Source organism: Psammomys obesus, unplaced genomic scaffold (assembly GCF_907164565.1).
Source record: "Psammomys obesus unplaced genomic scaffold, mPsaObe1.curated_primary_1811, whole genome shotgun sequence".
NCBI lineage: Eukaryota > Metazoa > Chordata > Mammalia > Rodentia > Muridae > Psammomys > Psammomys obesus.
Genome location: NW_026593895.1, coordinates 2,194,243 through 2,206,430, shown reverse-complemented (window position 1 = coordinate 2,206,430; position 12,188 = coordinate 2,194,243). Strand labels below are relative to the sequence as shown.

At 47.1% G+C, this 12,188-nt stretch overlaps 1 protein-coding gene across 1 annotated transcript in view; it reads right to left on the bottom strand.

Annotated features, from left to right (window-relative positions):
• Txnrd3 (thioredoxin reductase 3) overlaps window positions 1-11,968 on the bottom strand; it is a 32,466-nt gene extending 20,498 nt beyond the window's left edge. Inside the window, exons 1-5 of the mRNA XM_055617419.1 lie at window positions 11,481-11,968; window positions 4,913-4,973; window positions 3,070-3,179; window positions 593-697; window positions 307-379 (exon numbers count right to left, since the gene is read on the bottom strand). Coding sequence (XP_055473394.1) covers window positions 307-379; window positions 593-697; window positions 3,070-3,179; window positions 4,913-4,973; window positions 11,481-11,639 — 508 coding nt within the window. The 5' untranslated portion in view covers window positions 11,640-11,968. The remainder of the gene's footprint in view (window positions 1-306; window positions 380-592; window positions 698-3,069; window positions 3,180-4,912; window positions 4,974-11,480) is intronic.
• Between the last annotated feature and the right edge of the window lie 220 nt (window positions 11,969-12,188).

Here is a 12,188-nt window from a genome sequence, read left to right as displayed (position 1 = left end):
GTGATGATGGTGGAGATTGACAATTTCAACCACTATATGGCCATCAAGCCCAGCTGTGATTCTGAAAGTGACCAGGACACAGCATGTGCAATGTGAGAGTACTGGAACATACATGTAAAACCTATGGCAGAGGTGTGGGGGCTGGGCCATGGAACTGCCTTTAATTTTGTCAAGTTGAACTGTTTGCATGTTTGCAGAGCCTGCACCCATGGACAGCTCGCCCTACTGAGTCTGGGGTGGGCTGCCAGAAACAACGGGAAAGAAGCTGCCTGTAAGAGCAGAGGCCAAGCAGGAACTACAGCTTACCCCAGGTTGTGCCCTGAGGCGATGGGACCACGAAGTCTAACACCATGACCTTCCTTCCCAAGTTGGCAGCTTCCTACAAAAACAACCACATGAAAAGGCATCTTTCCCCCATTGTCATTCCCATATCCCCCAATGTCATCCCCATATTTCTCTCCCTTAAGTGAACACTCTGAATCTGCCAGATAACTCTTTCTTTAACCCCCCAACCAGTTATTATAAAAGCCTAGATGGCAAAGATTACGGTTAACTTTTGGAAAAGTCATCAATGGCCCACTTGTGTTCCCACCTTTGCACAAGAGAGGCCACCAGAGCCCCCGCCGATGATGATGAGATCATAATCATTAGCCTTGTCATCCTGGAGGAGCTTCTGCAGTAAACCGTTCTGGTGCGCCTATGGATTACCAAAAGGGACAGAATACCGCATGACTCCATTTTCAACCTTTGGATTCTTTGACTAAACAAATCTGAAACTGTCTTTTTTTTTTTTTTAAGATTTAAATTATTTATTTATTTATTATTTATACAGTGTTCTGTCTGCATGTGTACCTGCATGCCAGAAGAGAGCACCAGATCTCACTATAGATGGTTATTAGCCACCATGTGGTTGCTGGGAATTGCACTCAGGTCTGCTCTGAAACTGCACTAGCAGAAGGACTGAGTTCAGTTCCTAGGACCCATGATGAGTGGCACACAAGTGCTGGTAACTGATGCACCAGGGGACCGACAGCTCGGCCCTCTGCTTACACAGAAGCAGTCTCTCTCTCTCTCTCTCTCTCTCTCTCTCTCCCCCTCCCTCCCTCTCTCTCACATACACACACACTTAAAAATTAAAAAAAACAATTTTTTTTTTTGAATACTCAGTGCTGGGGATTTAACTTAGTGGTGGAGCACAAGGCCCCAAGTTTGGTTCCTGGCGCAAAAAAGAAAGAAGAAAAGCAAATAAAAGCCTCAGGAGCAGTGGGCCAAACATTTGTGTTGGGACTGTGAACCTATCCTGCTATAAGTAGAGTACAACTTATGCCAACAGATACACACTTATGTTCACTGTGACCCAGACAATCTGATAGCCATGTGACCAAAAGGCTAGGGCTTGCTATCAGTGTCACACAAGGCCACTTTTCATGGTGGAATGATCAAGTGCTACTTTTCAAGTATGTTCCTCTGGGCTAGCCTTCCTTTGAAACATTGCTTTTCCACACCAGTGGCTATCTTCATGATCTCTCACCAAGCTACCTACATTCCATAGCTGCGCTCATGGTGGGGGAGAGAGGAGCTCCCTTTGTCACACACACCTCACTGTTTCTTTCCCAGTGATCAAAAGGCTAGCTCTGGAGTCTCTCGCTCATTTGCATTTGAGACCCTTAATGAGAAGCTGCTCATAGGCTGAGGTCAGGTAAGTGACCCAGCAACACTGTCTCCGTGCAGAGCTGGTTGCTTTGGAAGCAGCCAAGGTGCTTTGCACATAACCAGGAGGATTCTAAGTGGTCATGTGACCACTGAGGAATGGTACCTGGGATGGTTTTTAAAACTTGGGGAAAAAATGTCCTGGTCTTCCTTATTGTATGTGACTCAGGAAAGTCCACCTCCTCAAATTCCAGAGTCACACTCTGACAGGTGCTAGAAAGAGTGCTGAGGGCTGTTACATATCGCCTGCACAAAGGAGGGATGCTTCCAGGACAATGGAGCATAACATCTGCACAATAACATGTTATTATAGTAGCATGTAATAAAACCAGCATGACCATGCGGATCAGAGATTAACATTCAGTGTGACAATCCTTCCAGCCAAAAATTGTTCTTAATTGAAATTTGAGATATGTGCTTAGATAATCATTGGTCACCAGTGCTTACACACATAAGGCATTTAAACAGAACTGGACTGTAATAAAAATAACTAATTAGAAAATAAGTATGCTATTTAAGAAATGTCAAGGGGAGACCAAGCCCAGGGCCTCACACATGCTAGACAGCCACTCTACTCCTGAGCCACGTTCCATACACACCCACTTGTAATTTGTCACTATCTACCAAAATGGCTGCTGTGCGTTTCCTACATTCTAAGAATCGAGAAGTTAAAAGTCACATGCTTTGCACCCAGTATTGGCAGTCTTGAAAGGAGTTCTAATTCCCTGGACAACAATGTCTGTGTTGAGCATTTCTTGCTGGGGAAGAGCCTGTTTCATTCCCTGTCAGAAGGAAGAGACTTGTCCTGGCCCCAGTCACCCACCTGTCACTTTTCCTGAGGATATGCAAACAAATCTCTGCTCACCTCAGACAGGGCACAACAAAGATAGGATGCCAGGTGGAGCTTGGTGAACTCATGAGTTTAACTGGGCTGCTTATGAGGGAGTAGACAACTTGGGGGCGGCTACACTGCTGAAGAAGAGCCTATCTTCCTGGTAATTAGCAGTTGATCTGTCTCTAGGAAGGGGTGGGCACCATGAGCCACCTAATGAGGCTGGCTGTGCCATGTGAACCCTTCACAGGCCTCATCTGCTCCCTCTCCACACACACATACAAAGGAGTGGTTGTGGTCCCAGTCCTCTGAGGGTCACAGCTACACTGACTTCAAGAACAGCCCTCCCATGCCAGGCGGTCAGCAGTGTATAACTTCTCAGATTTAGTTAGTGGAAAAGCTCATTTCCCTTGCAGTCTTCAGAGTTGCCCGGTAACCAGACTCTGTTTTTCCCACTGCTACCCTTTGACACCGACTGAATTACAATGTGAACAGTGTTGAAGACCGTGCCTGATGACGATCGTTACCTGGAAAGTTCGGTCACATCCGCCCACATGCACTTTGTTCACAAAAATATTGGGCACCGTTCTCTGGTTACTGATCTCCGTTAGCACTTCCTGGACACTGGCCCCATCATCTAAGGATAGAACAGCATAGCAAGGTGTCACAGCGGGTCCCCTTGCACAGCTCAAGCCTCGCAATGCTCACTGCCCATTGCCTACAGGTCACATCTGTGCAAGGCCAGGACCTCATTAGATACTGACTCAAGGGCCTGGAGAGGTGGCTCGGAGGGTAAGAGCACTGGCTGTTCTTCCAGAGGTCCTGAGTTCAATTCCCAGCAACCACATGGTGGCTCACAACCATCTATAATGAGATCTGGTGTCCTCTTCTGGCATGCAGGTTTACATGAAGATAGACATTGTATACATAATAAATAAACCTTTAAAAAAATGACTCAAGATAGGAAAACAGGTACACCTTCAAGACACCTTACACATAATGGCTTGCCTATGGATTCCTTTCAATATGGTTTAGCTTTTACATACTCAGCAGCTCTGCTGTGACCAAGAAATAAGTGTCCTTTAAGAAAGCAACACCCAAGTGAAACCTGTTATAATAGGAAAACACTTCCTACAATTACATTTAAAAGCTTTTGTGAGTGTGGTCTGCAATTCACCTTCCATCCAGGAAAATACAACTGAGCTGTGACACTTAGGACTTGACACTTATTGGCAAGAACCAAGAGCACCTTGCTTCTTAAGGCAACTTGGTGAAAAGCCAGTGCCATGAAGGCAAAGTTGAGTTTTATTCTGGTCACTAGCTACATCTCAAATTCCTGCAACCAACAGGAGATGGGAAGTGTCTGTGACTGTCACACCCATGGATAACAAAGATTCAAAACTAAGCTGAAAACTTAACATGTTCTTCCCTGTGGGTAACACAACCAAGAATTTGTATACTTCGTATACAAATTACTTTGTGTGAAGGTGTGTCTCAGAGAGCTAAGTGCTGGAGGATTTTGATGCTGTCATTTCTACAGCCCATCACCAGCTTCATGTTTGTAAGTTCTTGTTCTTCCACAACTGCTCAGAAACATGGAGGTCAGACAGCCCTCTGGGCCTAAAGGCAATCTAAGAGTGGAATTAGGTGTTGTCTTACTGTTGATTGGTTGTAATAAAGACCTTATGGCCAATACCTGGGGCAGGAAGTATAAAAGGGCGGAACTTAAAAGTGAAGCAGAAAAATTGAGAAGCAGAGCAGGGAGGTAAAGAGCTTAGATAATCATTGGCCTCCAGTGCTTACACACATAAGGCATTTAAACAGAACTAGACTATAATAAAAATAACTAATTATAAGCTAAGAACACTATTTAATAAATATCAAGGGGAGACCAAGCCCTGGGCCTCACACATGCTAGACAGCCACTCTAACTCCTGAGCCACGTTCTAGGACACAGGCCAGGAAGTTGGGTTAAGTTAAAAGTAGCTGGGAAACTATCCCAGTGAAAGGCCAAAAGCTGTAAACTATATTAGAAATCTCCTTGCCTTATTGATATTGCAGGCAGGTCCTTGAAAGTCCCACAATAGGAAATGAAGTGGATTCCTTTTGTTATAACAACTTATTCTAGTTCTTAGAATGCCAGCAGACAAGTGTGCAATGCCTCAAACACTTTAAAGTCAGCAGCCCACAGGTCCTCCCAGGCCCTGCCTCAACCACGGAAAATCTTTATCCAATTGTTGTCATATGAAGGTTCCTCTTCTTTGTAGTTGACAGCAAGACATGAAAATACAGAGTGGAGCAAAGTAAGTGGAAAAGAACAGTCATGTTGGCAGGTACTACAAAAAGCAGCATGCACTGATGGCTACTCACCAATTTGATCAAGTTCCAGGATGTTATAGTCCACTCCCATGGAAGAAAAGAGTTCCTTAACCTATAAGAGAAGCCCTTGTGAGCTTCACGCTCGCAAAAGGTTCAGCAGCTGTGAAAGATGCTCATGTGACATATGGAGTTAAGAGATGTCCAACACAGGGACATGAGTTTTCTCATATTTTCCTCTACATACTTCCCCAGAATAACCCAGTCTGTCACCTCTATTCTTTCACTCTTTGCCTCCTTATGACTCCTAATCAACTTTTCTGTCCAGATCTCTTTTCTGGCTCAGGACAGGTTCCTGGTGCTCTCCTATGGGTGACATGCCTCAGTGCAAATCTTCAACCATACCATTTCCTCTTTCCATGCTTCCTCTCAACAGCCACTAAGTTCATCCAACTAAATTAACCATCAACCATGGTTCCCAGGCCATGAGATGCAACAATAAACCAGACATACTCCTCACCCTCTAGAGCAGGAATCTGGAGCATGGTGAAAGTTTAAGTACTGGCCATTTGCCAGCTGCCCATCAAAACACTCCAGAGCCTGGCTACTCAGACAAGACTGAGAGACCACAGTGTGGGCATCGCCCAGAGCTCATGAATTGCACAGCATTGAATCTGCCCTGTAACCACTGTGAAAGCTCTGGCTAGGTTTCACTAGAACACTTGCCTTCCACACATCTTCCAGGTCACCTGCCCGCCACCCACCCAATGACAGCAATGGCTAAGTCTAAGTTCCACTTTCTAGTTCCCAACAGTAACTCTATCTCAAGTGTTCTTGCTGCCATCAGCTTTATCTCCTCCAGTTCTCCCAACAGCAGCCACTGGTCTTTTCATAGCCATTTTATGACACCACCCTTTAATATGCACTCCACCCTTAAGATAAAACCCAGAGGCTCCAAGGCCTGAGCAGACCTGATGACACATATGTAACCATGATAATTATCTAAGAGTAACCCTTTCAAGTTTTGGAAATCCCCGAAGAGCATTCAGCAAACAAACATTTATTCCAGAAAACTTCCTCAAGTCTCAGGAAAAGCAGAGTATGTAGCCCTGGAGCCTGACCCTGCCCCTGCCTCTCCCGGCAAGAGCTCTACTTCAAGTGAGTGTGGACCCAAAATAGTATCTCCTCAAATGGCAGGTTACCAGCATCCCTCAGCTCCACCCCAGCTCTGAGTCACAGAAGCTTCAAAACCAGGGTTCCCTTCCTCCACTCAATCCTGTTTAAGGTCAAACTCTCTACAAAGATGGTTGGTGGAAAATGCTAGGGTCCTGATCATGCTCCCTGTGTAAGGCCAAGTCCCAGAAAGAGAAAGGTGAACCAAGAAGACCAGAGGCTGCAGGCCCATTAAGAGGCCTGTTCATGAAGCCCGAGTGTCACCTACTGAGAATTAGGTCACTATCCCCACCTCCAACTCAGGAGCATCAATGCAAGGGTGTTGGAAGGGGAAAAGCAGGCCACAACAGCAGAGAATTCCTAGGTGACTTCTTTTGAAACGAGCTGTGGGGAAGTTCCAGCTCAAAGAGAATGGACATGGACGACCAGACAAGAAGTGAGAGGCAAACAAGCCACAAACCTTTAGAGCAGTGGTTCTCAACCTTCCTAATGCTTTGACCCTTTAATACAGCTCCTCATGTTGTGGTGACCCCCCCCCCCAACCATAAACTTATTTTCACTGTCACTTCATAACTGTCATAATGAAAATATCGGTGTTTTCCAATGGTCTTAAGCAACCCCTGTGAAAAGGGTCTTTCGACAGCTCCTCCTGATGGGTCTTGACCCCTAGGTTGAGAACCACCACATTAGAGGGTCATGCTAATGTGCCAGTGAATGAGGAAAGCCACCATGGAAAAGGACAATTATTCCTCAGAAAAAAATGCAATTAAAGATCTGTAACAGGTGATTGATTGTTCACTCATGTTCATTGCAGTATCACTCACCACAGCCGAAAGCAAGGCTTTCGGTGGTGCCTGGATTGACAGGTACACATGCACACACAATGCCTTATTATTTACCCTTAAGAACAAGGAAAATTACAGCTCACAGTATAGGATGGACAAGCCGTGAAGACATTACACTAAGAAAAAAAAAAAAAAAAGCCAGAAGCGAAAGGCCAAACACTAAATGATGTCATTTATATGTGGCTCTTGGAGTGGTCAAACTCACCTTTTGCTGAGGTGCTTAGTGAGGGCTGGGAAGGTGTAAACATTAGTTAATTAGTTACTGAGTTGATGGGTTTAGAATTTCAGATTGAAAGTTCTGGAGAAGGACTGTGATGATGGTGGCCAACAATGTGCCTCTGTCTATTTACTGAGTCCTTACACACAACTCCAACTGCCTGACTCTGGATGGCAAGGGCAAGGGAGTGAAGAAAAGACATACACACAAACAGAACTGGTGGTCTGGAGCCTTGGATGGAGAAACCTCAGCATCCCACCACCAAGCATTTTATCATCTAGAGCTGAAGGGAGGGGGGAGGAGGGGAGATGGCAGACAAAGCTATTGCATAGAGCTGAAACAAGAAGGCAGGGCTTAGATATACAGGTGAACCCAAAGAGGCAGGTTTAGCTAATCTTGGTGGAGTAGTACCTGGAGGGAAGCAGTGTTCAAGGCTGTAGAAAAGAGGGTAGAAAAGGGAAGCTATGACAGACATTTTATGCACACACATCTACATTAGCACTCAGGCTGAGGTGGGGGGTGGGAGAGGAGCTTGTCATTTCCCTGTGCATAGCCTGGGGAAGGCTTTGCCATTTTCCCATGGGTTTGAGGATTAGAGTTCTTGACATGCCTGTTGCCCATGTCAACAGCAAACATTCATTCAGGACTTCACTCATTCAGGGCTTCCTCCACTCCCCACACTTAATGTCATTGGCCCTTACTCAACTGATGAAACAAATGTGGGTGGGTGGGTGGATGGATGGATGGATAGACAGACAGACAGATAGACAAGGTGTTTTGCCCTGATTGAGTTTGTACATCCTAAACATACCCTATAACTACACTTTGCCTATGAATCCATCTGTCTCCATAGTTTACTAGGTTTTGCACGGTGGCCAGGTCAGATCCTTTCAGCTCTGGGGTAACATTTCTTTACCATATTCTTAGGTCCACACTTATCAGTAAAACATCATGATACACTTAAACTTTTAAAGTTAAATTCCAGCCAGGAATTTAAACTCCCACCCAAATTTTTATTTTTTATATGGGGCCACACTTTCTACCTTTTGTCCTCCCCTGTCTTTGCATGCATCCATTACTATGTCAAGTGCATTCCTTCACAGGCAGACCTCCTCTTTACCCTAAGGGGACAAGCCCACCTGTCCACCATCTGAATAGTTACTGTTTTATCCCTCATTGCCACAGCCCTTGTTTGTCACAAGCTTTTTATTTCTGTACATGAGACATGGCTGGTGACAGCTCAGCTATTCTGAGTTCTGAGGAGCCAGACCCATCCATGTTCATGTCTCTACAATGCTAAGTGCCCTATAACTAATGCTTGTTAAACGGCATTACCACTTCAGTGAAGGGACGAATCTTTCTGCTTGATTCTGTAGGGACCATGTGTGAAAACGGCAATGGGTTGTGGGTGATACATTTAATAGGCCCATGAACAAACCACCACAAAATCAGCTAGTGAATGGTCACCAAAAGATAGGCCTCTAGCATGTACCCAAGAATGCGTTGAAAGACCTACAATCCAAACCGAAGCAGGGAAGGCTGGAGACTTCTAGGCCAGTTTGGGCTGGTAAGAGAGCCTGCCTCAAGAAGTGCTTTGCTCCCTGCTATAAGCCAACCAACCAACACACACTCACACAAACACCCCAAAAGAGACCAGCACATGTAATGATCCATCAGTGGAAAGGATGGACTCCCCAGTGTATAAAACAGGAGCAGCCAAGTCATAAACAAAACAAACTGGGCATCACCATACCAACTCCCAGTGGATTAAAGAGAACAAATGAGAAAATCATGCCACAAAACTTGCAGGAACCAAATCAGAAGAGTGTGTTTATAACTGCAAAGAATAAAGCAGAGGTCCTAAATGAGACTTGAAAACCATACACCATTAAAGGAAAGAAAAATGGGACAGGTCTCATCATGTAACACTCACAAACCTCAGTTACCAAAAGACCCAATAACAAGAGTCTAGGAAATTTCTCAACCTATAATCAAAGGATTAGTATTTATAATACATAAAGAAAATCTATAAAGCAGCACAACAAAAGAAAAACAAGAAATGGTCTTAAAGGGTCACAGAAGGAAACTCAAGGGAGCCATAGACACATGGACTTCATTAGGGAAATAAAAAATTCAACAAAAGAGCATTTTCTACCAGAATAATGCTGGAATTCAAAATGAATTCAAAATGCAGAATTCAAAAGTGAAAAACAGCAGCTGTCAGCAAGGCTGTAGAGCAAGAACTGTGACATGCTCACTAGCAGAGGCCAAATTAGAGTAACCACTTGAGATGCCCTGCCACTGTGATTGATTCCACGATCAATCGGCTGAAAGACACCCATCACCTCTGGGCTTTCTGGCAAAGATCAAGTATGGCTCAAAATCAATTAGCTAAGTGGGCCAGGGGTGTGGTTCCAGATATGTCCAAAGATAGGCACCTCGCCATATTGTTTTTAAGATCAAAATATTAAGCCAGCTGTGGTACACACCTGTAATCCCAACACTTGAGGGGCTGAGGCAGGAGGATCACAAGTTCAATGCTAGCCTAGGGAACACCACAGCAGTGAGAAGTGATGAGGCAGAGCGACAGGTATGAACATGCATGAGTCTTTAAGGAAAATTGCTGAGGGAACACTTGTAAAACAATGTTCTACTCACATAAAGGCCCATGCAGGTTAAAAGGAGGCACTGTTCATGATGTGTAAGCATCTGGCAACTTTAGGGAAGAGTCAGGCAGGTGGTTAACCCTGTGGGGAGGGAGGGAGCATCCAGGAATCTCCACACTGCTAGTGTCATTTCATTAGTTTAAAATAAATACATCTTTTTTTTTAAAGCGTGCGTGTGTGTGTGTGTGTGTGTGTGTGTGTGTGTGTGTGTGTGTGTCTTTGCATGCAGGTACGCTGGCAGCTGTGGAGCCAGAGGACAACCTCGGGTGTCATTCCCAAAAGATGGTCTTTCTGTCCACTTTCTTTTCAATAAGTTCTCTTTTTGACCTGAAGCACACGGGTTAGGTAGTCTGGACTTACCTGTCTGTCTTTTAAGTGCTGAGGTGAGGTGCACTCCACTATGCCATCAGTTTTATATGAGCTCTGAGGATTGAACTTGGTCCTAGAGCTGGCAACACTTTGTTGTGTTTCTTATGACAGCCACTCTTAGAGCAGCCCAAGCTGGCCTTCAGTGCATGATCCTTCTGCCTCAGCATCTTTTTTTTTTTTTTTTTAAACAGTGCTGGAAATGGAACCCTGGGCCTTGCTCCTGCTAAGTTCCACACCTGGTCCTTACTGTTCCAACTTTCTGATAATGTTAGGTAAACATCAGTATATTCAAGAGCCCCATCTTGCTTCTTCCTTCTAAAGGTTTGTTGCAATCAGAATTATTTTTCAACTCATAATATGGAAACAATGCTGAATGCCCACCTGGTCCCCAGTTACGGAGTGTGCAGCAGAGCTTAAATTAGCCACGATTTCCATGGTTTTTACACTCTCCTCTATCTTCTTCTTACAAGTGGAAGTCAAGGCCCCACTTAGTTCTGAAAGTTGGCCAAGGAGCCGAACACGCTAGTTAACAAGAACCTGGATCCGGCTTCAGTGACCCTCACCATCCTTCTCACTTCCCTTTTAGTAAGACAACAATTTTAAACGTTTTCATTTTTAAGTCTTGATAAACTTAAGCCCACAGCAGGCTGAAAGACAAGCGTTTCACTAGGTGGCTGCCGCCTGAGACCCGATGAGCTTAGAAACCAGATGGTGCGCGCCTGCAATCCCAGCACTCTGGGAGGCAGAGGCAGGCAGATCTCTGTGAGTCCGAGGCCCGTCTAGTCTACAGAGTAAGTCCAGAACAGCCAAGGCTACACAGAGAAACCCTGTCTTGAAAGGGAGAGAGAGAGAAAGAAAGAGGAAACCTGGCCCCCAGGAGCAAGCCTGGAGAGCTCCACACCCTCAGGCCCTGCACAACCTCTTCTCAGAAGAGACCGCCCACTAAGCTCCACCCAGAGCCCAGTTCGGCCCGCTGAGAGCCCCGCCTACCAAGCACGTCCCACTAAACCACGCCTTCTTCCTCGCCCAGTAAGCACCGCCCAGATGCCCACTCTGGCTCCGCCCATCAAGCGCCGTCACGGCCCTCCACCTCGCCCCACCCACCAAACTCAGGTCCCGCCCACAAGGTGGCAACTACTGAGCGTCGGCTTGGCCCCGCCCACCGGAAAAGCTCCGCCCCTTCCCCACCCCCGTCAGTCCCACTCTCGCTCACCACGCCCAGCCCCTTCCTCTAAGCTCACCCCGCCCACCGGGTCCCGGCCTCACCTTCACTTCGCTCCTCCCACCAGGAACTGTTAGACCTTGCCCATCAGGCCCCGCCCCATAGCTCAGCTCCGGCCGGCCCTGCCTACCCGCGTGCTGTGTGGACAGTAGCTCTTACTGAAGATCATCACCCGGTTGCCATCGATGAGGTCCCGCAGGCGGCGCCGCACCTCCTCGCGGGCCTCAGAGGTCTGGTGACTGGTCCCGGGAGACGACAGGCGGACGCGGCGGCCCGGTGGCGACGACATGGGACCGCCGCGGACGGTGACCAGGCGGCGGTTAGGGACGACTCCAGCCTTTCCCAGCCCGGGCGACGTCTGCGCCCGAGAAGGCGCTGGCGGGGACGGTGGGTGCTCCAGCGCTTAGCTGTCGTTCCCGGCCAGGCCGGGCCTCCTCAGGAATCGAGACGGGCGGCCGCCCAGGGGACGAGGCCGTCGACGCCGCTGAGAACTTGAGAACGCTGCGCACTGGCCACCGGGGCACGGGACGGCTACGGAGCCACGCCTCCGACCGCGCGACCGGCAGGGAGGACCCGCCTACTGGCAGGCCACGCCCCCGGAGCGGCTTCGCCCCACCTCCAAGACCTCTGCGGGGCCACGCTAAGTCCCCTTGGGCAGCCCCGTGCGCTGGAGACTAGGCAGTCTGCCTCCCAGGAGTGTGGCAGAGGAGTAGTCACTAACCATTTTCAAAGATGCGGTGCGTACCTTTGAAAGCTTGTACGCTCTGCTGTTCTTGTAATTATTGTTTTCATTATCATTTTACTGCAGCTTCTGCCGCCCAGAGGCCTCTCTGTACTA